The following is a 25,446-nucleotide window of genomic DNA, read 5'->3' as shown; positions in this document are numbered from 1 at the left end:
CTGACCAGTCTATCTGGGCCTGAAAGGCAGCTGGAAATAAAGAGCAAAAAGGGTTCACCTTTGTCTGTATATATTTATGATTTATGAGTGTGTGTGTGTGTGTGTGTGTGTGTGTGTATCTGAATGTGTGTGCGTTTGGGGAAGCAGAATCCCTGGAGCCGTGCAGTGCAACACGGCATCGGTGCTCGGCTCGCTAATCAAAAACATTAGGCTCCAGGACTCATTTTCCCCAGCACTGAGTGTGTAACCTCCATAATTCAATATCCCACCTCTTACTGCTAAATCGTGCACACTACAACCCACTTTACTGTTTGTCAGCAAACTATCAACTCTGTTATTAGAAGTATGGGAGAAAAAGCCCAGTGCAGTTACAAACCTATGGGCAATTAAGGAGCCAAACACACACGAGCACACGCAGTGTTTACGAGTCCTTATTTCGTCAGTACTTCCAGGTCGTCTTGCCCCCCCCCCCCCCCCCCCCCTTGGCGTTACGGAAGCCTGCAGTTACCGTGGAGACCCTGAAACAGTATGAGGTCAGCAGAATCGTGGGATCTGCTATTTTCACAAGCTAATCCAATCGCAGCCCCCTAAATTAGATATGCAAAAAATAAAAAAGAAATTAATTTTCTGCTGATGACCGGGTATGCAAATGATGACTCAATTATGGTGGGCTGGTGCTTTCGCAATTAATAACCTTGGAATCATCATTAACTAATATGTTTAGGAGGAAACTTGTCAGGCTAACCATGTTCACCATGCCATCAGTAATGCATTAATGAATTAGATTCATTAGAGAAAGGAGCCTAGCGGGGGGAAGGGGATGCAGGCCTGTTTCTGACCTATGGAATTAGTCTTGGCCAGTTCCCCACTATTCTTAGTTGCTTAGCAGCTGTTTGGAGATGAAGTTTGTAGTCAAAAAAAGAGAATTTAGTCACAAAAGATACATCTTTTTGATCTTTCACGTGTTAAGTGAATCAAACTCTATGTTAATCGTGATCATGTCACAGAAATCTGAAACATGTCATATTTTTGAGTAACAAAATGACAACTGACAAAGTCACAGACAAGAGGTAACTTTATTTCAACATTGTGAGAGTCCAAAAGTTATCTTACAGCTCAATTTTCATCAAAAACAATAACAATCTATACAGTAGAATTTTTTTCTTCCCTTATATCATAGAGCTGTTCAGTGTATTTGCAGTCAAAGACAAAACAGAGGAAAAAATAGACACCAGCTATTTGGTTTGCATCTTTTTTTTTGTTGTTTGTTACCTAAATACAAAACTTTGTCACCCATTACCAATATTCATAATCAGGATGGAACTTTGCTTACAAAGAAGCCATTGTATGACAACAGACCTCTGAAGTTCATTTGAAACAGATATGGCGCGGCCCCTCCTGCCCCTGCCCCAACCAGCACAGGCACACAAGTGCCTGAAAAACACTCGTCTGTCAGCAGGCGCCTCTGTTAAAACAGTCCTTTCTACCCACTTAACAAAACCAGGCTCTAGAAAAGAAAAGCAGAGAGAAAAGCCCTATTCTCTGTCCAGCAACAGCTTGAAGACACACGGCAGACACAAAGAGAAGACTACAGAAATGGCTGAGGGGCCAAGGAGCTCCCTTTCATGCTTCCTCACTTGTTCTTGTTCTGTTTAGCTTGTAATGAAGCTGTATTGTCCAAAGGCTAATGCAGGGAGAGAAGGACTGGGGGATCGACTGTCAGATACTGGAGTCAGACCTACGATTCCATGTGTGAGATTGAAATTGTGCTGTGACAGTGCTTGTCTTCACTGTGCACCCCTTTGTACTACAATTAAAACAGCTTTGTGTTGTCACACTGGTGTGATCCTGTGGTTATTGAGAAATATTTCCGGCGTGCCTTTGAAATTATTTTATTAATCAAAAAAAGCTACATAATCGCTACAAAAAAAACCAAGACTCGATGCACAGCTGAGACAGACCTTTCAGCGTCGACTGTCCTCCAAAGTATACCATTGCTGTAGTATTATAGTACATCAGGGTGTGTGTGTGATTGTTGAATTATGGCTCTTTGTATTATAGTCTGGCTTCACCACCAAACAGAGTGGGTTTGTGCTTTGTCCCCAAGTTCCCATGAATTCCTCTGTGGCAATAGACAATTGTGGTGAGGGTAGAAAACTGTACACGTGATTGAATGAAGAATGGGTTTGCATTGTTAAGGCATCTAGACTGCTGGTAAAGATTACAGTGACAGAAAAAAGAAACAGTATATAGATACAGTATGTAAGCAGGCATAAATAACATAGGAAAAGAAAAGAACAGAGGGGGGAAAAAGAGGAACTCAAAGAAAGAAAAACACAGAGCAATTTCTTAGTTCTCTTGGTTTCCACACGCAAAAAAAGAAAGTGTCACTCAAGAGAAGAACCCATGCATATTATCAGTTCAAGAACAGTATCAATCTGAAAGCCTCAAAGAGTTCAAACAAAAAGATATAGATTTACAGTATATATTAATGTGTGTATATATTCTTAAAAAATCTACTTCAACCAAATACTCTGAATAAGATGCTACTTTTTTGCCGTACAATAAACATTTTCATAAGGAAAAAAACTCAATTTTTTTTTATTAACTTACAAATAATACAAAAATAGACAATGGCATGTTTTTGAATCAACAAATGAAAGCATGGTATACCAATGCAAAACAATCAACATACAAAACAAAAAAAGATAATAAAAAAAGTCACATTTAAATAGTGAGAGACAACAGTAAATAATGAAACAAAACACTGTGAATGTTCACTTACTGTATTAAACTTACACAACACAACTAAACGAGGGCGAGGCAATGTACAAATACAAGGGATAAATACATTATTTATAGGATATTTTACAGGAATCCCCTTTTTGTATCCAAATCCATGTTGCTCATGTTTAGCAGGTGAAATATTGACAACACACAGTAAATCTATCTTCTGTACTGAGAAGCTGCCTTAAGACATTTAATGTTTACATTTCAAACTATAGCTATCGCAAAAAGAAAAGAAATGTCAAATGAAAAATTCAACTTTTTTTATATACAAAAATATATCACATATATCACGCTTTTATACTAATTAGATATTTGCTAGACTCCTTCAGTACAGTGCTGGCTGGACGCACACATCCTCTGGCTTTTCAAGTCTCCGACAAAATGTCAATTTTGGCTAAATCATCACCTTTTCTTCACATGACAAGCAGAAAAGCATATTGCAAACAGCTCAATCCTCACAGTTTTATTAAAAAACAAACAAACCAAATGAAAACAAAAAAGAAACAAAGAAAGGCATGTTTTCTGATGTTGAATTAGCATAGGGTGAGTTTGTCATACCACTTTTAAATTTATGGGACAATTAGCAGCAAAAATTGAGGGTTGATTTTTGTTATTTTCTGTATTTCTTTGCTTTTTTGTTTTGTTGACCTTAGTTCCATTTGGCCAATGTGCTGTTATGTGGTTTTAGCAAGCAGGCTGAGCTAAGGAAAACATCTTCTATTGTGACAGAGGTTACGTAAACTTCACGGCCAAACCAACACTTCGCTGTTGTTTGTGCTAGTTACGGATTGCAAGACGGCGTGGGGCCTCCAGTAATCAAACCCAAAACCATTCAGGCATAAACATAAAGATAAATAAATGTTCTTTTCATGAGGTCAGTGTCACACTGTGGGTAAACTATCAGTCTCTATACACTCCATCCAACGTGGTGTCAGAGAAGCTACACTAATTCAATCAAGAGGGAAATAACATCACAAAGGTTTGTGTTGTCCCTTTTTCTCCTCCCCTATCCCTCCAGATGAAATCCCAATGGAAAGGCCTGAGTTCAACAGAGTCCTGCGTCTTATCTTGACTTCCTTAAGTTCAGCTCTGGAGCATAACAGAGACTCGCCAGACTCTGCTACTGTGTCTTTTCCTCTCAACATTCCCAAATCTCCAGCTATCCCATATCCTCTACATGGGTGGAACGATCATCCCGGGAATCGCTGTTTTGTGGGAAAAGAGGGGGAGGAAGATGGTGGAGCAGGGTAAAGAAAGGAAAAAAGAGAGAGAGAGAGAGAGAGAGAGGTCAGTCATGTGATTGCTGGGTTTCATCTGTCATCACAACAGTCACATAACAGAAATGTGCTCCAGCATCTGGCGAACAAAGACGACTCTCCCTCATTATCTCTTCATTCCGAGGCCCCAAAATCAAAACATTTTTCTCCCCCTGCGCTGCTAACTTGGCGCGCAGTGACAACATCATTCAACTTTTCGCAGGCTCTCTGAATAGCTTCACGCAAGAGCTGCCACTGTTAATTGTTAGCAGTTACATTGTGTAAGCCCATTGTACATCGTGGAGCATAATTCAAACATGAGAGAGAGGCGCAGTGACGTGGGCTGGTGAGGTGATGAAATTACGCTCTTAACACTTGAACATGGAAAGGGAATCCATGAGCCTTTTTATAGGGAGCTTTATTCACATTTTTACTTTCTTATATCATGCTCTGCTTTCCTCTCGCTTCCACATCTTCACCTCCTCACTCCCATATGCCTCTCACCCTGTTCCCTTCCCCCCATTTTTACAAAGCCATCACAGTGAGGATTTTTTCATATAACATATTGGCTCCCTATTGATTCCCCTCTCTCTTCAATCCACTAATTCCCTGGTTATTTCCTAAGTGTCTCCGGCTGTGTGTGTGTGTGTGTCAGCCTGATCAGCGTGCAGTGGCCAACAGCCTTTGGGTCACCATGGTCAGCGCTCATCAACGCCGACAGAGGAAGTGAGGAAGTGCTTAGCTTGGGGCTCTGATAAAGATTCCCATCCATCATTTCTCTCTCTCAGGATCTCAACACCATACAACATCCTGCCTAGACAGACAGATCCCGTGCTACATCTGATGGACCCACCACCATCACCTCCCTACAGAGACACCCACTGGAGCACAGGCAGGAAGCAGGAAGTGAAACAGGAAATGGAACACATATGGTGTGACATGCCGTCCCTCTGACAAGTCAAGAGTGACAAATAAAAACAGAAAGGAGAAAGAAGGGTAGCTCAGGATGAGCTGGTGGTACAAATGAGCGGTGTGGGATATAAAGAAACAAAGAAATGAAAGAAAGGGATAACATACTTCAGGAGAAGGCCAGGCCCTGCAGAGAGTTGGCTGATGAGTACTTGCTAGAGTCCACAAAAGACTGATCTACAGTGAGGAAGGAGAGTGGAGGGGTTCAAGGAGGGGAGAGAAGGGTGAATCTGGGGAGTGAAGAGGAGAAAGAAAAGAAAAATTGGAGGAAGAAGTGGGAGTAAAAGTGAGAAATTGTTATTATAAGGAGGCGAAGAAGAGCAGGATCAAAGCTTGAGGCATAGACAGTAACATTATCTTGAGAAGTATACTTAATATATAAATACACATAAAACCAGTAGCATTAGATACCATGTAAAATACGTGTTAGGTTACCTTGCAGGCTGTTATTAGCGCTGGTGCACGTGGGCGGAGGGGAGTTTTGGGGTCGCACAACAGGGGCAAAGGCGCTCTTCTGCTTGACGGCAGCGGACACCATGTTAGCTGGAGAGAAGGAGAAGATACCAGAGGAGCTGCTGCAGTTGGAGGGCAGGCTGGTCGACGAGGCCATGGTGGGGCTTGATGGGACGACTGAGAGAAGAGAGACGGGTAGGAAAGGGTGGTTAGGGGGGGTCATAGGGAGCACGTAAGGGAAGAATGACAGGGGTGGGAGAATGAAGACGGAAAGGGGAAAGATGAGGTTAGAGACAGGGCCGAGGGCAGAGGACGGGTAGACGGGACGAACAGAAAGGGACTGGTCAATGGATGATGGCAGGAGGGATGATATTTTGGACTCAGATCAACTGGCTCAGACTTTTTTTTGTAGTTAAGCAATCATCTGGCAATTAGATATTCCATAGCTAAGACAAAAATGTGTTTAGTTGGAAACTTGCACCGAAAATAGCCTTAAGCATTTTCTGCCTCTGATCAGTCTGTTTTGATGACTCATCCTGTTGCTGAAGGGGTGCAATGGCTTGATAAACAACTCCTCGCTATCTTGGGGAGCTGTACTCATTATTTGTTTTCGGGGCAACTTACAAATAAGGCCCTCTCAGATCACCTTTTTTTCATAGCTAATATTAGAAAGATTTCAATGAACAGCCAGGGCAAGTGGTTTGAGTAAAATCCAACGCATTGGGTGGATAACATTTGCTTCACTATAATCACTGCTTCTTTGTGTTTTTATTGCCATGCTGCCATCTCCTTAAACATGGTTTAATCAGTTATTGGTCATATGTTCAGCCCGCTAATCAGTGTCATAATATCAAGCCTAAAGGCCCAGTCACACCAGAAAGTGGCACAGTGAAATTCAGCAGCCACCTAATTGCTAACCCCCTAGCCGGCAGGAACATGCTTCTTTCTATTTTCTTTTTACTAAGCCGTTGACTCACCCCTGTCATTTTTTTCTAAGGACTGTACCCTAGTCTTATTTAATAGAGGAAAAAAACTCTAGCGTAAAACACTATGTAAATACACTAGCTCACCAGCTCAGTCACTAACTAGACAATAAGGTCACACAGTTTTTCCTTACAGGTTAAATGTACCATCGACTGTTTCATAACTGTTGGTAAACCATATATTTGTTGCGGATAAGTTGGAACAAAATTTGATGATAACTTTAATCTAATAAACTATGATAGCTTCCTCCATTTTGGATTATCTGTTCATTCAAAGGTCAGCATTGTCAAGATGGCTTGCTATTGGTTAATGGCACAAATTTGTCGGTCAGAGTTCACCAAAAGTTGAACTCCAGTGATCTCTATGGGTGGGTTCCAATACTCATACCACCATACTATTTAGTATGGTATTATAGTCAGAAAAATTTTGAGTATGTCTCAATAGATAGTAGTTATGTCAAATGCAGTATGCCAAAAATACCAGAACATCCAACTGCATGCGGTCGCATCTTACAGTACGCACGCCGGCATGCTTTTCTGGTTATTCTGACCCACAATCCTCTGTATCTGAGCAGGAGGGTCAAAGTTCAAGGCGCAATGTTATAACAAAGTACGTCCCAATTGCATGCATACTAGATGAAACAGTACATACTTTGTAAGGGCAGCTGCAGTACGTACTGAAGGTTAAAAGAAAAAGTATGCGATTTGGTATGAAGCACATGATTCCACTGGAATAGACTTAAAGCCTTGAATTTGTGAAGCTCTCACATCGTAAGTCGAGCTCTGGATTGTACACATAAAACATTATTTGAAAAAAATTTGAAATATTTGGGTTCTTAAAACTTTATACAAGATAGCTTTTAGCTGGATTTGCTCTTGCTACAAGTTGCCGCCTGCTGTGGGTCACAATCGTGAGACTCATCCACAGACATAAATGACCAGAAGGCTATTTTCACAACCCAAATCCTGTCTCCCTCTAAAATCATCCCATCCATCCACTTCTTGTGGGTTTGTCTTTTGTCTTCTAATACACTAAGAGCATTCTCCCCCTCAGTGATTTTACAATCAACCAAGTCGTATTTCACCTGCCCTCTGATATCTGCTTCTGCCTTTATTGTTGTTATTATCCAACACTTAGCTTTTATGGCTCTTCCTGACAAATCCTCGCAATAAAGTCATAATCCATTTATGAAGGGGCCTAACTAATCAATTAATGAAAATTGGACCTACAAAGGCAGGCCGAGGGGCCATTGATTGAAAGTGTCTGTGTGGGGCCGATGAGCCTGTTAAAATACTTGTTAACACCCAGGAATCAAAGCGCTGAAATGGAATTGCTTCTCTAGCAATTAGTTTATTGATTTAATCAAGGGTCTTTAATGTAGGGTGAATGTGTGTGTGTGAGCAGAGGTGGCGGCGTGTATGCGTCGGGGGGGTTGCTAGGTGATCTGCTCCCCTGGCCAATAAAGTGGGGATTTGCGTTTGACTCTGTTCTTAAAGAAACAGATGAGCCAGCTGAATTGCACGACTTTCTCCTTGTGTGTGTCACTTCTTCCACCCCCCATTCTCAATTCCTGGCAAATACTTATTCTTTCATGTCCAAAAGGCTCAGATTAAATTGTTTTCCCTTTCCTTGCCTTGACTTTATCATCCTCTCTTAGTCTCAGAGGTGGGATGTAGTGTATTTACTCACTAGCATAGGGAGAGTTGCCTGCAGATCCATTGAGGAAGTTGGGCGAGGTGCCCAATGTTGCCATGCCAGAGTTAGCATAGCCATTCATGCTAGTGGAGACAGAGCTGTAGCTACTTTGCTGGGGAGTGGAGCTGGGGACATAACCATGTGGGGACACACTGCTTGTACTCCTACTGAAACCTATGGACAGGGAAAGAGAGGGAGACGGAGAGAAAATAGGTGTTAAGGGTGTGGCAGATGGCAGACAAAACAAAATGAGAAAGATTACATGCAATGCTGCCAAATGCTCTTTCCCCTACACGGCTAATGGACATGGCAATATAAGCCAAAAGAAATTTTCAAAAAATCTTAGACAGCATATGGCAAAGCGAGAAAGCAAAGAACAAAGCTGGGAACAAATCATATGAGAGGGAACTAGCTGCAATCCAACCACTGAAACAAGAGGCCTTTAACCTTACTGGCTCCTCTCCAAAATTAGATATATTGATAAGGCAATTAACACTAAAAGGCCTCTGCAGCTCTCTTGCAATTTATGAAGAATGAAGCCACTATTTCTGACAGGACCCTTTTCTCCTTTATGCTTTACAGGGGCAGTGAACAGAAAGAGGACAAGATGGAAAGAAGACTATAAATATACATCTCAGGTCCAACGCGCTGACACTGGAGAAAAAAAAGAACAGCTGGAATTGAACATCAGGAATTTCTGCTTAGTGCAACAAGGGCTGCACTTCTCTACTCTAGTAGCCACCTTCTTGATAATTAGGTGCCACCTATTCCCCATCCTCATCTGTTATGAGTTGCAAACTGTAGCCGAGAAGTCACGCAGCTGATATCTGTGTTTTTTTTCTCCACATCTGAACATGTTTCCAGATGAAGACGAAGGACAGAGGAAGAGGTGTGGAAGCTCGTTGCAAGTATTGAGACATATCCACAGGCCGGTCCATCCACTCTTCTCTCCCTCCCCTTCCCCTGATACATGTGATGAATCACCACTGACTGCACCCACATCTCTCTCTGTCAGACAGGGGCCGACCCCAGTCTAATATACACACCCCTAGGACCCACTCATATTTCTCCATCGTACTCCATCCATGGCTCTCTTTTTCTCCATTCTTCACTCTCTCACCTTCATTCTTTCCTCGTCTCAAGTTTTCCCTGTTTCTTACTGCCGCCTCCTCCTCCTCCTCCTCCTCCTGTCCTTCCTGTTCTCAGAATCTTCTTTATTTGCCCCATGCTCTTAAATCACCTCTGGATTTCCCACATGAAGAATAAAATGTCCCTATCGCACAATTTTTCTTTACTATCCATCCCTCTTTCAACAAAAAGAGAAAAAGAAATAAATCACCAGCACATTTCCAGTGATTATAGACTTTAATTGTTCCCCGTTGAGTTCGCTCACCCTGATTGGCTGTTTGTGCCACCTCTGACCCAGCGAAGGAGTTTACGGACATCATTCCAGCATGGACGGAGCCGCTGCCAAGACTGGCTAGCTGGTTGTGCCCTCGTGGCACTGTTGTGTAGAGGGCCTCTGCGATATCCGCTGCTCGTTTCAGAATCATCTCCTGGCAATGGAGAAGAGAGAAAGAGCTGTGGTCAGCAACAGAGGCAGGAGAGAAGAGAAGAGAAGAGAAGAGAAGAGAAGAGAAGTAGAGAAAATATGCCCTTTATGCAAGCTTTATGGTCTCACAAGAATGCTAGATTTCCACTTGAAATACTGCGCATGTAAACCTAGTAGGCTGAGAGGTTTTTATCAGTGGTCACTGGGAGTGGTGGGATTAGTTCCAGTAAATGGAGGAAAGCCTCATTAACAGACTCATCAAATCTTTAGCCTGCCTCTTCCTCTCCGTGTTTCCATTCTCTTCTCCTCCTCCTCCTCATCTGCTTCTGTATTCTTCCAATCCCCCTCTCCTCCCTCTACATTTAGTTTTCATTGTAGTTCTCCTCCTTTCCTCCTCAACATATGAGCTGATAAAAGCGCTAACTTATTCCCTTGTGTGTGCTTGTGGGTCCCAGATCTTGCATAAACACAGCAGGGTGCTGCTGGGCCGGCGGAGACGCCGCCTTTGATGCTGCCAGTGGTCCGAACCTACAAACATGATTTCATCTAAGAACAGATATTGATGTTTGTGTACATGCTTTTTGTGTGAGTGTTTACCTGGTTATTGTGCGGCATCCCGTACAAAGCCTCCACCAGGTCTGCTGCTCTCTTTAAGATCACCTCCTACAATCGAGCGCAGACAGAGGGAAGGGATTGATCACGAGTGTGGCGGCTCAAAGAGTTCGGTCACTTTTATTACATTTCACATCTTACATTATGCTGTGAATGCAGAACAGAGAGTGTAAGAGAGGAAGGAGGCAGACGGAGGAAGGGAGACGAAGAGAAATGGGCCTGTCCCAGCACTTTGTTACTTGCCGGGGCAGTTTGGGAGAGCAGAGGTAAGATACTGTTATCTGTGAATAAAACATGAGCCTATATCTCTTTATCAGTCAACCATCTTCCACGTCTACTCCTCCCTACTGTCACTGCTGGATCATGAATCTACCACACATGATCACCCATCAATCTCATTTAACACAACATATCATCAGGCTGACGGCTATACAACTCCCCTCGTCAACTGGGACACACCCGTCTCCTGCCCTGCATTAACCCTGTAATGATCCAAGTGAATAGCCCTGCATCCACTTTGTGTGATAAATGTAGAACATCATTGCTCAGGTGAAAACCGCCGAGTGGAATTTCCCACATCAAACATTTATCCTTCCGTGGTGTTGCCGTTTCTCCGTGCTCATTTTCCACCACTTACCCTCCTTTCTCTCCTCTCTCTGTCTCTATTCTTCTCCCTGAGTGTATGAGTGTGTGACTCCAGGCAGTCGTTATACGTGTGTGTGTGATGTAGACACCTACAGCCGTACGAAACCCTTTTTAAAAGTTAATGTGCCGGGGCCAGGATATATGCTGGAGGCGCGACAACCAGAAAATTGCTGCCCCCTCCCCTCCAACCTTCCCCTCGTTTCTTTCCCTCCCTCCCTCTCTTCCACTCGCGCACACACACGCTGAGCGCTATACCCTCCTGAGTGTATCCCTCGCTGTGAACAAGCCCTGGAGCATGTGTGCTCTCTGTTCCGTGACACACTGCCTTTCAATCAGACCTCATATCACACACACACACACACACACACACATGCACACACAGACACAGACGCAACCGCACACGCAGCCACGCAGCCACGCACATGTGGAGGCTGTCGAGCACGCCCAGGACATGACGAGAGGGTCAGCAAAGCAATAAAGATTGTAGAGCGCTGTCCGAGGTGCTAAATTCACTCAATAATGGGAGCGCTGCCTCTGTGTTAACCTCCCATTACTAGCACTATCTGGGGGAGGCAGAGAGGGAGGCGCGGGGGGAGAGATGGAAAAAGGGGAGACCAGAGAGGAGGCCTGCTCGCGGTGATTGAGAGATGTAGAGGCCCTAGGAAGGTAAGTGGTTCTTTAGTATGTATGCACCGCTCCTCGCTTCCTTCTCTCTGCTTTTCCTCGACTCCCCATGCCTCCCAGGGATTGCTAGATAGGTAGATGGATGGATGACGGGAGGGAGGGAAGGAGGAGGAGGAGGAGGAGGAGGAAATGAGGGAAGTGTGAGGCATTAGGACTCAAACAGATCCACAGCTGGAGTGTAACGGTGTTCAGGTAGGACACGTGAAACCTTAGTCACTTCATCTAAAAGATGTTTTTTGCCTCTCTCTTCACCAGCTATGAGTCACATAGCCTTTCGGCTCCATCTCTTTAGGACCTGTACTGTCTGTCTGTGCATCTCCATCTCTAATCTCCTTCTCTCTTCACCTGTGTCTCAAAACTACTTTCTCTTGTCTCTCTCTCTCTCCTTCCTCTCCCCCATTCACTCCATTAATCACTCTCTCGTGGTCCTGTGCCCTGTCTGTACCTATCAGTCTCTCGTTAGCAAAGGGATCTGTCCAGTAGCTAAACGCGATTAGGCAGCGCTCCAGAGTCGTTCTGATAAACAGATAAATGTGGTTAGCGCCGTGCTGCCTCCCTAGCTCTGCTGCTGTAAGGGGAGACCATTTCCTGGGCGCAGGGTCTCTTCCCGTAAAGTCAGGCCCACAGAGACGTCAACAGGAAGGGGAACCTGATCCAGAGCAGAGCCTGGCCCCGTCTGGCAGGGCGGTCACTCATTAGCTGGCCCCAGACCCCCAGCTACACCACAGCCTTAGCTAAACACCCTGCAGTCTGGCTGTGTCTGAGCTACCCAGCACTCCCTCCTCACTCTGACTGCCTGACTATTAGCCACAGCACAGAATGGGGGCTGTTTTCAGCTGGACACTGGACCATTACCACAACATACAGAGATAGAACAGGCACTGGCAGATATCCTGCTTGGTTCCCTTCTCAGTGTGTGTGTGTGTGTGTGTGTATGGGGGGTGCTCATTAAGAATCCCCTTGAAAAATGTGCCACAAGAATGGAATATATTATATTCCCAATCAATTTAGTCTCTATTAAAAATTGACTGAGGGACAACTTGAAAAGAGGTTTTGCCAAAGTAGTCATGAATGGACATTTGTAGCACAAGAAGTTGCCAGTGTGTGCCCCTCTCTCTCATGATTGAGGCCAACAGTTGAGAGAAGGGTGGTCAACAAACTGTTATTACCTCAATAAAGGCACAAATCAATAGAGCTGAAATGAACAACCGGGCCTGCCAGCTACCGCTGTTCATTTAGAAGAGAAAGAGACACCGCAGAGAGATGGAGGAAGAGGAGGAGAAGAGAAGAGATGGATGGATACAACGATATTTAGAGAGATACAGGGGGTTGATGGGCTAAAGACCAGAACTCACCGGGACAAGTCTTGTATCCACCAGACATGACACACAGTGAGGACAAGTGATTTCTCTATCTTCCTTCTGTATCTACCTGGGCTCTCCATCTCTGCCTCATGGTGACTTCCCTCCACTGACTGTGTATGTGTGCGCACGTACAGGCACAGAAAAGTCTGTGTGTGTGTGTGTGTGTGTGTGTGTGTGTGTATGCTGGAAGTAATAAAGTCCACCCGGGGTTGACTTCGATCCACTGACCCAGCAGGAGGTAAGACTGGACAGCTATGATGGATCACCTAACCTGCTTCTGCTCTCTTTCTCTCTCCCCTCAACCTCCTTTCCTCCCTCCATCTATCCCTTTCCTCTCCCACTTTGCCAGTCTAAATGACCTTATACTGAGTGGAAGGATGAATAGAGTGGCTTGTGCGTTTGCCATGCAAATAAAGTGTTTGTTTGAGCAGAAAATGACCATGAACATATGATAAAAATGTTTATGTGCATGCTGCGTAGTGTCATGTATAGCCTACTGTCTATAACAAACAGTAATTCCTCTGTATGTGAGGTCATGCTGCCCTTGTGCCATGTATATCCATATATGCTATGAAACTCTAGGAGCTGTCAATACCTCTCTGTACCGGTGTTACCAAGACAAATTCCTATAAAATAATTGCAACCAGCATGAGCGCAGACACATGAGAGGAGTGGAAGCACGTACCTTGGGTAATCTCTCTTGGTCTCCGGGATGTCTGGGGATGACCTTCTGTAATCTCTGGAAGCCGTAGTCTATGGTTGGCTCGTTCAGTGCTAAGCACAAACAGAAAGAGAGAATGCTTGATTCTTAATAATGAAAACACCTACTGTTCAAAGGCAACTGAGAGATCCAGCTTGAGAAACGAGTGATTCTCTCCTACGGTAGAAATGACTGAATGAAGCACAGGTTTGCATGAATATTTCAACATTAAACTTAACATGCCAAAAATGTGGGTGTTCTCTATTAAGTCTGGTGTGTGTCTTTGTTTGTCTGTGATGTAATGAATCTCTCTCTGTCGCCTGCTTTGGTGGTTAATAAAAAGACTGTCAGGAATCAGGCAGAGTATATGTGTGTTTGTGTGCATGCGTGTGTGTGTGTCCTGTGGTCTTGCGTTGATCAGCTACTAATATAAGCAATTACAGAGCCTGGTTTCAATATAACAAAGGCTTGATCGCTCCGGGGAACAAGCTAAAAACACACACACACACACACACACACACACACACACACACACGGAGACAGTCGCATATACTCACACACGCACACACACACACACACACACACACACACACACACACACACACACACACACACTCACACACAGTCAGCAGCAGGGAGAAAGCACTCTCTAGGCATGCTGTGGTCGTGCTACAGTAATTGAATATGAGAAGATTTACCATGAATATTTAAACATTAGAATAAATACAATGAAGATCTGAGGCTTATAGTACAAACACTTCAGAGGAGGATTGTTGGATAAGTGCTCTCTCCACATAATTCATTCCTAATGTACTCTCTCTCCATTCCCTGTCTTTTACCCTCCTCCCCCCTGTGTCTCATTGTGGGTTGCCTGGGGAGTCAATGCACATACATAGATAACAGTCTTCACTACTTCTCTGGGCTACAGCCTATAAGATGCTGCTTCTGTGTATAGTTTGTGGATTGAACATGCCTGTATTCGTACTTGTATGTGTTCAAAAGTTAAAGAGAAGGAGCCATTATGCGTGAGGAATGCCTGTATGTGTCTGTGCCGTCCGTCTGTTTCCCCTGTGGGTCGCAGCTTGGACGTTTCCTGAGGGCTGATGCCCTGCTTGCCTCACATCTGAGCAGCCAGGCTGACTAGGCGGCCCCCAGAAAAAGGCCCCTAGAGGCTATGAGTACAAGCTGTCCTGCTGGACCTCCAGTGTCTTCACCATGGCTCCTCCTGAGCCGCTCGACTCAATCACACGAACCAAAAAAGAGCAAAGGAGCAGGAATGGGTGATGCTCTGTTTTGGCAACACAAACGTATTTGGACAGCTCTCCCAGCGGACCGTTCCAGTAATCCATAAGAGTGAAAGAAAGGAAAGGTGAATGGCTAGAAGCAAAGACAGTACAGAGGGGGAAAAAAGTAGGAGTAGAGATGCCAGAGGCAGGATCAACTTCTGAAGAATGACACACCAGCTGGTCCACTGATAAAATAAGCCAAAACAATGAGATGATCACATGCAACAAATAAAGTATGAATTATTTCTGAGGACAAATATTTGACATTACTTCCCTATTCTCTGATCTCTCTAAAGCCTTAAGGAGGATTTGCCCTGGATTAGGCCTGCAGTCTGAAGAGGGGATTGTTCCGACAACATCCTCTCTTTCGTCTCAAAGGCTTTTGTTTTTATGATGAATTTTTTATCAGTTCTCCACAATGCGCCAAATGAGCCTCGAGTGAACAATAGCATAAAAACCCCAAGACATAGAGCGATACCCCCTATTACAAATAAAGAGACAATTTTGGTAATTGAGAGAGGAAGTGATATTGTCTCTGCTCGTTTTCAAGGACCATAAACCAGAAGAGGAGTATGTGGGGGACAACGGCACCACTAACTACCTGGCTTTGTCTCTTTGGGGATTATCTTGGTATTTTACGCTCTTATATCTATGCTCAATATCTCACATTTCAGAACAGGAATTAGTACTGGAAAAAGAAAAAACTGTCCTACCTCGAAAGAGGAGTGGTGTGCTGGTACACTCCAGGATTCAAAGCACACTCTCCTATACAGGTATATTTATAATCCTTAGCTGTCGCTCTCCAGAAGAGCAAATCAAAGCCAGTAAAACATAACTGCCATAAATAAATGAATAGATGAGCAACAGCCCTGGACTGGAGGGATTCACCTAGCAATCACCCACATCAGATCAGATCAATGCTCATGGAAATTTCATGAAGCCTAGAATCCACACCGCTTCATATTTCACTATAATAACCCACAGAGCCGCAGGGGGAGTGTGTATGAAGGGGTGAGGGGGTAGGAGAAGGAGGAGAGAAGGCTAGGGTGGAGGGGTGTTGGAGGTATGAGCTTTAGGGGAGGAATAAAGGAGGGGGGGATGCAAAGAGTAGCAGGTGGGGGGATGAGGGATAATTGAGAGGTCAGTACGGTGGAGTCGTCCACACAAGAGAGGAGGAGGAGAGATGGAGGAGGAGGGAAGTGTCCGGTAGCCCTGTCTCCTTCTCCTCCTGTGTCACAACACTATGTGTGTGTGTGTGTGTGTGTGTGTGTGTGCGTGTGTGTGTGTGGGTGGGAGGGTGAGTGGGCAGTGTACTTGCAGGGTTAGGTAATTGGCTCTGAGGCTTGATGTTAACACCTTAACTGGCCCTCAGACAGTGGGTAAGGAGCTGATCATATCACAAACCTTCTGTTTCTCTCTCTCTCTTTCTCACTCTCTACTCCTTCGTCTTCCCTCCTCCTCCTCACATCTCTCTCTCCCTCCCCCCCTCTCTCCCTCCCCTCTGCAGTCTCCAGTGCTCAGGTGTGATCTCATAAGCGCTGCCTTGCGATCGATGCCGCCAGTGGCAGGGGGTTCAATAGCTCTGAATTACGGCTTCATTTCTCCCCCCCTCCACACACACAGATGAGAGCTGCCCCCCACCCCCTAACCCCCCCACATCACCACCACACACACACACACACACACACATATAAAACAACCCCACCGACTACTCACAATCCAGATCAATACCTTACAATCTAATTTTTATCCATTTTTCCATAAACCCAGAGATTGCGTTTATTTGCAGAATCCGACAAGCTAAATAAAGCATCGCTTGAACATGTCAGAGAGACTAATGCATGGCTGGAAATTCATACACAGAAAACAGATGAGTAGAGCTTTTTACTCCTAAAGGAAGGGAGAAGCTGAGGCTGACAGAGGAAGGGGTGGTGGTGGTGGGGTGCTAAGAAATTCTACAAATCAATGGAGGTATGGATGCTACTACAACCTAAGCTCTAATTATCTGTTGCAAAAAGTGCATGTCGACAGTTAACAATACCTGACAGCACGGATCCACACAGGGAGAATATAAATTCTGCAAATCTGGAAGAAAACTGTACGCTTGAATTAACACCTAAGAAAATGTAAGAAATCATTCCCCTGGTGAACGGCGCTCATTTCAGCGGGGTATAAAATAATCTACGTTCGAAATTCATTTACATCATCATCATGGACCAGATGCTCCTGTAATAAGAATGGAGCATGCTAAAGAGGGAAGACAGGCCACATGGTGCAGAAAATTAATCTCAATCTCAAATAGAGGTGTGAATTTCCTCACTGTTAAGACGCAGTAAATGTGAATGTGTGCAGCTATCTCAGCTGGCCCCGTCTCCAGCTGGAGACCAGCCGTTTTAATCAACAGCAGGCCTCCACCCAAGCTCAATAAAAGACAGCATTCACAAATAGGAGCAAGACAAGTAATTGACCAGCTCGTGGTTGCACCCCACTTTTATTGCCAGATGACTTCATGCTGCATTTGTGTGTCTGGATGTGTGAATGTGCTCAAGCATGAATGTAGGTGTATCACATGTGCATAATAATGTAGAATATATATGTCTATGTTAACTTTGTTTCTGTAGAAAAATAGATTCTCTGGTAAATTGCGCCAACATCATGACATCAACACAGTCAGCATCAGATATGTTACTTATTTGAAGTATTCAGGCAGCATCTGAGTAAAATAATCTTTCTCAGTGTGTGGGACAAGAAGATTTCACCACTATCTCGAACAGTTTAAAAAGGGCTAAAATAAATCGAAACTTTACAGAGCATGTTCATGCTGTGGCAACACATACTGTGGCATCGTCTGTGTTTCACTCCCGTGTCTGTAGTGTATAAAATGACTGACAACTGACAGTCTTTCTCCACTCCTAAAACTAATTTGGAGCACAGAGGCAGGCAGAGACAGATGGAGGGAAATGTCAGCAGCATCCCGGCTGGTTTAAATTCTGTTCTTGACTTTTGTCTTTCCCCTCACTATTCCCAGCAACTGAGTGATGTTTCCTACACACCTAATCTGCACTGAGCACTGAAAAACTACCCCTAATGTTTGTGCGTGCGTGTGTGCGGATGCCTGTCGGTGCGCATGGTGCCGGCCTTAATGTGAGCCAGCAGAGCCTTTTAATATCAGCAGAAGCTGTAGAGGAAGCACTAAGCAGACAAGGCTGCATACTGAGGAGGGAGGGATTGCCTTTTGAACGACAAGGGTGATTCATCAACTCCCCCAATCTATGGCCTGTATCCCTGTGTCACACACACAAACACACACACACACACCACACACACAAACATACGCACACACGCACACACACACAGGACCTACTGGCAGAGAGTATTATCACTCTATATTGCATAGGGAAAAGAAAAGGGAGAGCTTCTCTGATGAATGTTACAAAGGCAGCAATCCAGTAAAAGGTAATACTCAACCAAACATGGAGATGCATTTGTACAGGAGGTGGTGGTTGGGGGGCAATGACCTGATAATAAGGGAGGGAGGGGGAGAGATTAGGGAACACTCTCAGCCCCAGAGGTGGGTAAGGCAGAGGGCAGAGAGAGGAACAGAAGGAGGATAAGGGGATAAAAAGACAGAGGAAGAGCAGAGAACGAAGAAAAAAAACATTCTTTTATTCTTATCAGTGGAGAGCTTAATTGCCTTTGATGAGTCTAATTGGAGCTTTCTGAAGTCTAATGGCAGAGGAGTCCTCAGAGACAGCAGAGGACACATTACTGTAATAGCTTCTCGCCGAATCTCCTCTGCACCAAAAGTCCCCTGCCTGTCTCCTCTGTCCTGAACTACAGCTGGAATGTTTCCATTCAGCAATGGGCAGCAGTGGAGTATCAGTGATCATGCACAGAAGGAGGTGGGAGGGGGTGGGGGGTGGGGTGTAAGCCTATAGACAGGTTATTTGCGTGTGTGTGTGTATTCGTTGGGTATGTTTGCAAAGTAGCAGTAGAAGCAGCAGTAGTATTGGGTATGTGGTGACTTAATTAGGTCTGTGAGCTGCTCACTTTCCTCTCCTCAGCTGAAGTTGATTAGCAAAGCCAGCTGTCCCCAATGTAATTCAGTGTGTGCATGTGTGTGTGACTGTGCGTGCACAAGTAATATATGAGTATATGCATGTCTATGAGTGTGGGGCTGTGCTGATGCGTGTGTGTGTGTGTGTGTGTGTGTATGCACTAGCTGCCAGCTGCCACGCAGTGCTGCCAATCCTCCATGATTAGTACCCACTGGCAACTGGGCTCAAACTGGTGCCAAACAGACCCAGGAGGGCAACATGGTCCATGGTAATCCTCCATCTCTCTCTCCCATCCTCCCCTTTCGCTCTCCACTCTCACCAATTGCTTTTTTGAAAAATACTCTGTCTGCTCATGCTATCGCTGTTCTTGGCCTCTCATTCAAGATACCGAATGTGAGCAGGTTCCTCCATGCTATGAAAACGTAAAATGATCATTAAAAAAGGGGGGCTGATAAGGGAGCTGTGGAAGAGGTACAAATACCCACTGAGGGTACAGAGCAGTGGCTGAAGTGAAGTGTGTGAAGAGAAGAACTGGGATCTATGCCTCGACACGGTTGACTGTGTTACCGTGAAGGCACCAGCGCTTGGCAAGCAGCATCGCATTGTGTGTGTTCAGCTCCCAGTGGATGACCCCTTGCTACCTCTCACCTGTTGAGATTCTTCTATGTGCCTCCAAAGAAGCCAAGAGGCAGAGAGAGAGAGAGGGGGGATGAATTCATTCAAAGAAGCAAGTTTTGAATAAGTGAATGTGACAAGGGGAAGGAGTGGGGGACTGGGAAGAGATAGGGCGTTTATGCATACGGTTCCCACATGTCTGGCACATTAAAAGGCTGCGCACACATATACACACACACACGTAGATACACACAGCTCTATGGGTTTGGCAGAGTGCGGGCTGTTGGACAGCTCTGGCATGGCAAAGGCTGCCCACCCATCTGCCCTCTGTCTTAGTAATGCAGTTACTGTCAACGTGCATGTGTGTGCTTGGAGTACATTTACGCATACGTACAAACAAACACAGTCAGCCAATCGCAGCCTTTTCCCGTAAGTACACAAACACAGAGTCATAATTATAACCCATGGACATGGATTCTTTCCATGCACAGTAATTAGGACACATACAAGATGCAGAAAATGCATGCCGCTGATGTGACGCACACGCTCTCTCTCAGTTGTGATTTTGTCAAATGTTGGCAATTCCAGCCGGGGCTTACAGCCTAAGTCTATCAGTGGTTGAGATTACAGACAGATTTATGTGATTCACCAACTCCCTGGGGACCTGTGGCCTCGCATTGGTTAATCACCGCTTCACATTCACTCTCTCTGCCGCTCTTTTCACCACATGGCTATAACTCTGCGCTGATACACTCTGGTGTAACACTCCAGCTATTCATACCGCTGCACTCACTGTCAAAAATCACACTCTCCTCGTGGACCTCTTCCTTTGTTAGTCACGCCTTCGACAGGGTTAAATCTCAATAATCCCACTAATCAAAAGGTTAAACCTACGCTGTGACCTTCACCTGCTTCATAAAAGAGGGCAAGCACTTTTCCTTCTCTGATCAGTAGGCATTTTCACTGAATTATTGAGTCATGTTATTGAATGAATTTTAAATTGTTTAGCATGCACATTTTTCTCCAGCAACAGTGTAGGGAAAATGACATCTTACCAAATACACAGTCATAATAAATAATAAATAATAAAGCAACTATGTGACATTTTTTATGTGATTATAGCTTATATTTTTCCTCTAAAGACAAGTTGTTGTTTGTAGAAAATGAGAGAATCTGGGATAAAATTGCATGAGAAAAGTCAGCAGATGAAGGCAGATGGGGGCTTCATTATCTCCTTAGATTGCACTGTAAATGAGCATCATTAGTAAGTGTTAGTGCATAGGTAATACCTGTGTAGATGAAGCGTCCAGGTGTGCCTTTGCAGAACTGTTTGGATTTGTAGGACAGCGTGACCTCCACCACCCCGGGGATGTGTCTGGGTGGAGTTTGCACACGAATGGCATGGGGGGTGATCAGCTATGGAGAGGCAGAGAGGGCAGAAAGATTAATGAAATGAAACTTCATATCTAAACAAATGCTCAGGGGACTATTCTCGGCTTGCCTCAGACCTTTCCTTTGCAGCTTTTGACTTTCTTTCTTTGTATAATCAGCCTGAAAATGATGTGTTAGCGCTAAAGCCCTCAGGTGGCCTCGTAGCCTGAGGCAATGTCACTGTGAGGCTTAGGATGGTTATCAGTGCTGACATGGACTCTGTAAGCGGGGTTCAAAAGCAGTTATCTGTTTATGAATAAAACACACCATCCTCTGTCTATTACACAGTATAAGTGAACGTATAATATGCTCATCTCTGCTGCCCCTGTCTCTGTGTCTGTCAGCTGAGAATGTCTAGCTCCCGTTAGCCACATTAAAGCACCACTGTGTCTTAAACAGGCTCACTTAGTGTGGTTGATGAGCTTACTCGCCATGTATGTCTGTGTGTATGCTGAAGGGTCTTTGAAGGAAAACGGTAACAAGACAAAACACAGATGAGACCTCACTGAGTGCTCATTTTCTACACACTATAGTGAACTAGCACTCAAAGCTAGCAGCCCTCAAAAGCTATCAATGCTGCTGCCAATGCCTCGTGTACATACACATGCATGTGTGTTTGTGTGTGCTGTTCTAACTGTCCCTTTCATTGCTCACTTAGCTACGCTTTCATTCTACCATTGTCTGGCCCCACTCACCTCTCAGCGAGATAATATAAGAGCTTTTTATAGAATTATTCCTTTACTAAAGAGAAAGCTGTTTAGCTGTGCTGCTCACTGACCTTCAATTTCACACATACACTACATTTACATTTTAGTCATGTGGCAGATGCTCCTTACAAAGAGATTCACACTGTACACACTGTGTGCACATATTCCAAGAAGGCAGATACTAACATCATAAAAGACAGGAAGGGAGCTGAAAAGAGACATGACAAAAATAAGAACTGCTACAGAGAGAAATAAGAAAGCAGGATGTTCAGAGTATGAAATATGTTTGATATGGGTTTACAGTATGGCTGCAATTAATGATCATTGTCATTATTAATGAATCTATTTATTATTTTTTCAGTTACCTGATTACATTTTCTAGTCTGTAAAATGTAAAAAATAATAATAATACCTATTGATGAAAATCTTCACAATTAAGAAGTTGAAATATTTCTGTTATTATGCAGATGTATATATCCTGACTTTTCTCTATTTTTTTCTCCAAATGAAATATTGCATACTTTCACATCTTTATACCACTCATGGCCACACCAAGACCATAACCTGGGACAAGGGGTCACAAACAGAGCCTCATTTTACATGGCTTTCAAAAAAACCATTGGAACCACTGGTTTATAGTTGAAAAGCGTCTTAATAATTTGTACACTTAAAAAACACTTGTTCTTTCAGGTGACCAGATGGGGACTCACCTCACTCCAGACCAGCATGGTTCCGAAGATGACCTGCAGGCCGTCAAAGAAGTTGTCCCCAATGATGATGACAGTAGCGCCCCCTGTGGTCCAGCCTTCACTGGGGCTGATGGCTTTGATGCTGGGGGTTGCTGCAAGATTCACAGACAAAATAGTGACAGCCCATGAAGGTCTTTGCTATTGGCGCCATGTACAGTCCCCTTTTCTTCCTTCCATCTCTCTCTCTCTCTCTCTCTCACACACACACACACACACACACACACACACACACACACACATCACCTCTCTCCTCTCTCCTGGGGGTCGGGGGCGAGTGAGGAATACTAATCAGAGTGATTATATTCACCCTGTTATTAAACATCACCCCTGCCCTGTGTGTGAGGGCAGCGGTGGTGCGCTTGTTTTATGACACGTGGCAAAGCGTCCTGGCGTGTAAATGTCAGGTGTGCTGAGTGTCTGATCAAAGGCCACGCGACCGGGGAGCAGAGCAGAGCCAACAGTAGCTCTGCCCTATGAATACGCCGTCTTCATTAACCAAGCGCATAGCTCTTGCTCAGCTGTCTGCTCCATATATCTGAGTAGCTATCTCAGCGCATGGCCACTGAGCACGCGACCACACGGGGTCATTTCAGCCCCTGCTTGGACATTTGTAATGCGTTTTGTAAGCTTTCAATGTTTTCTCCTAAAGCATATTCTTCATGTCTTATCGGACAAAGTACACGGAATAACAACAATAAACCACATTTTCAATAACTGGTATTCAATGTGCTTTTTGACCTTATCTGTTTGTATTATGGACTCGGAGATTACTGGATGTGATTGAAGAAAAGAACAACATTGGGAAAATACATGTTTATACAAGCTAAATCTCCTCTCCTTAACAGATATGCAGCTTGTCAGACATGCTGTAATTCTGTAAAGCGGCATAATCCACTTTAGACTAGGCTGACTTTTTTCCCTGCAGCCTAGCCTTTGCTCTTTGCCTGACTCCCTGTTCTGTTGATCCTCCCCAACAAGCTGGAATGATATTTAGCCCCCTGATACGCCTGCAGAGATCAGCGTTCACCAAGCAGCAATCTGTGGCCGTAATCACGGCCTAAGATGCCTCCTTTTCACAGCCGCTGATATTATGTGCGCTCCATGTGCATGTGTGGATGTGTGTGTTTGCGTGTGTGTGTGTGAGTGTGGATTAACCAGATGGTGGAACGTGAATCCATGTGATAGGATTATACTTTGGGGTGTTCCTCGGTGCCATCTGTTCAACTCTATGCACTGCTCATCTATTACCGCCTGAAATGGGCCCCCAAAGTTGTGTATCCTGCACACAAACTCACACACACACACTCGAAACAAAAAGAAACCGCTGTCTTATTCCTTATGAATTCATCTTTTCTTTATAGTATCATGCACTTTTACCCATTGCTCTCATCGCGCCTACATCTCTCCATCTCCCCCCTTCTGTTTTGTTCTTTCTCCTTCCAACCCCGTCATCAGAAGAACAGAAAAATCAGAGAAGAGGAAATTCCCAAACAAATCTCCCTGACACAGGGAACATCTGTTTGCGCAGTGTGTGTACTCTTCGTTCTGTGTAAGATCCAAGTCTCGCTGACGTCTCCAATATGTCCCGTCTTTGTTAACTTTTCTAATTGTCTGTGAGACCAATTGCAGGGACAAGTGGTCCACCTTACCTCTGGAGACTAGTCATTAGAAAGACTGAACCACAACATTCAATCTTAATGCAATCTACTGTAGGCCATCATGTAAATCCCTTCTTAGTTTTTTGTCATTATCATCCCTGAGGTTGACTTTCCTCAAAGAAAAAAAATATGTTTCTCTTATTCAATGTCTGGGAAATCGAAATGAGAAAATAACTGGATTAGGGACTTGGGAATCAGTGCGGGCTCCTAAATCATGTGCACATGTCATTATGAAGTATTAAAGGTTTGGGTCTGAGTGTGCGTGCGAGTGTGTGTGTGTACATGGGCTTTTTAGTGTCTGGATGGGTGTGTTTGAAAACCTGAGGGATGGGGAGTGATGGAGGGCTGGAGGATAAAAGCAGGTCTCCGAGGAAATAAAGCCAGTGTTGGCTTTAAGCAGAACAGACCTCATAAGACACATAGTGCTTATGCGAGGCAGAGCAGGAGGCCCAGAGGCAGAGACCTGAGGGGAGCAAGCCACAAGGGAGAGACGAGAGACTCACGAGCTACCACTCTCTCCTCTCTTAGTTCGAGTTAGAAACCCTACAAGAGCAAAAAGTGAGAATCCGGGAGGAAGCAGGAGGGAGATAAGAAAGAAAGCAAGAGAGCAGGTTTGAGAGGGATAGAGCGGAGACAGAAGAGGGGTTGAGTGCGGAGCCAGACAGGGGGGAAGGGGGTGAGAGCGGGAGGGAGGGGAGGGGAGTTGAACAGACAGAAAGAAAGTGAGGAAGACAAAGAAAGCTTGGCGAGAGAGCCTGGGTGTTTTGTTCCTGCTTTTAATACCGTGTTCAAGGTAGGACGGTGTTCCTTCCGAGGGGTCCAGCCTTCGAGCTCGGCGCCCGTGTTTGGAGTTGTTATGTACAAACATGTTGTCGGAGACGGCCAGGACGTGACCCTCCACGCTCACCGTAGTCGACACAACCACCTGAGAAAGACCGATGTAAACTACAATAAGCCTCATTTTGATACAGACACCTGCAAATTATGTGTGTTGTTATGAAAAGGGTATTAGAAATTCTTTTACCTGGGATAGTATCTCTGTTTACTTTCTGTGTTTTGAGTTATTTTAAACCTGCAATAAAAGATTTGCTGGCAGCTTGATATGGCAAACCTGTTACCAAACAGTTGCCTGTTACATTCAGAAGACACAGAGCAACAATAGTGTTCATGTTTCTGGCCACCTGATGAATGCAAGTCCAATATTCACTTTCCTTTTAGCTCTGTTTTAGTCTCCACTG

The 25,446-nt window shown here is 44.5% G+C and overlaps 1 protein-coding gene across 2 annotated transcripts in view; it reads right to left on the bottom strand.

The window, feature by feature from the left end:
* Window positions 1-1,057: 1,057 nt before the first annotated feature.
* Window positions 1,058-25,446, bottom strand: part of ebf1a (EBF transcription factor 1a) — a 55,025-nt gene continuing 30,636 nt past the window's right edge. Inside the window, exons 8-17 of one of the 2 annotated variants that reach the window (XM_038699920.1) lie at window positions 24,992-25,133; window positions 22,512-22,642; window positions 20,953-21,079; window positions 13,690-13,778; window positions 10,297-10,362; window positions 9,541-9,703; window positions 8,142-8,321; window positions 5,451-5,645; window positions 5,124-5,192; window positions 1,058-3,995 (exon numbers count right to left, since the gene is read on the bottom strand). In XM_038699920.1, the coding sequence (XP_038555848.1) occupies window positions 5,125-5,192; window positions 5,451-5,645; window positions 8,142-8,321; window positions 9,541-9,703; window positions 10,297-10,362; window positions 13,690-13,778; window positions 20,953-21,079; window positions 22,512-22,642; window positions 24,992-25,133 (1,161 nt within the window). In that variant the 3' untranslated portion in view covers window positions 1,058-3,995; window position 5,124. The remainder of the gene's footprint in view (window positions 3,996-5,123; window positions 5,193-5,450; window positions 5,646-8,141; window positions 8,322-9,540; window positions 9,704-10,296; window positions 10,363-13,689; window positions 13,779-20,952; window positions 21,080-22,511; window positions 22,643-24,991; window positions 25,134-25,446) is intronic. The other variant, XM_038699921.1, reaches the window with a different exon arrangement.

Source organism: Micropterus salmoides, unplaced genomic scaffold, assembly GCF_014851395.1.
Source record: "Micropterus salmoides isolate LMB-PRFRI ecotype aquatic unplaced genomic scaffold, ASM1485139v1 Ms_hic_scaffold_5, whole genome shotgun sequence".
NCBI lineage: Eukaryota > Metazoa > Chordata > Actinopteri > Centrarchiformes > Centrarchidae > Micropterus > Micropterus salmoides.
Note: the sequence above shows the minus strand (reverse complement) of the source record. Positions and strands in the feature narration are given on the sequence as shown.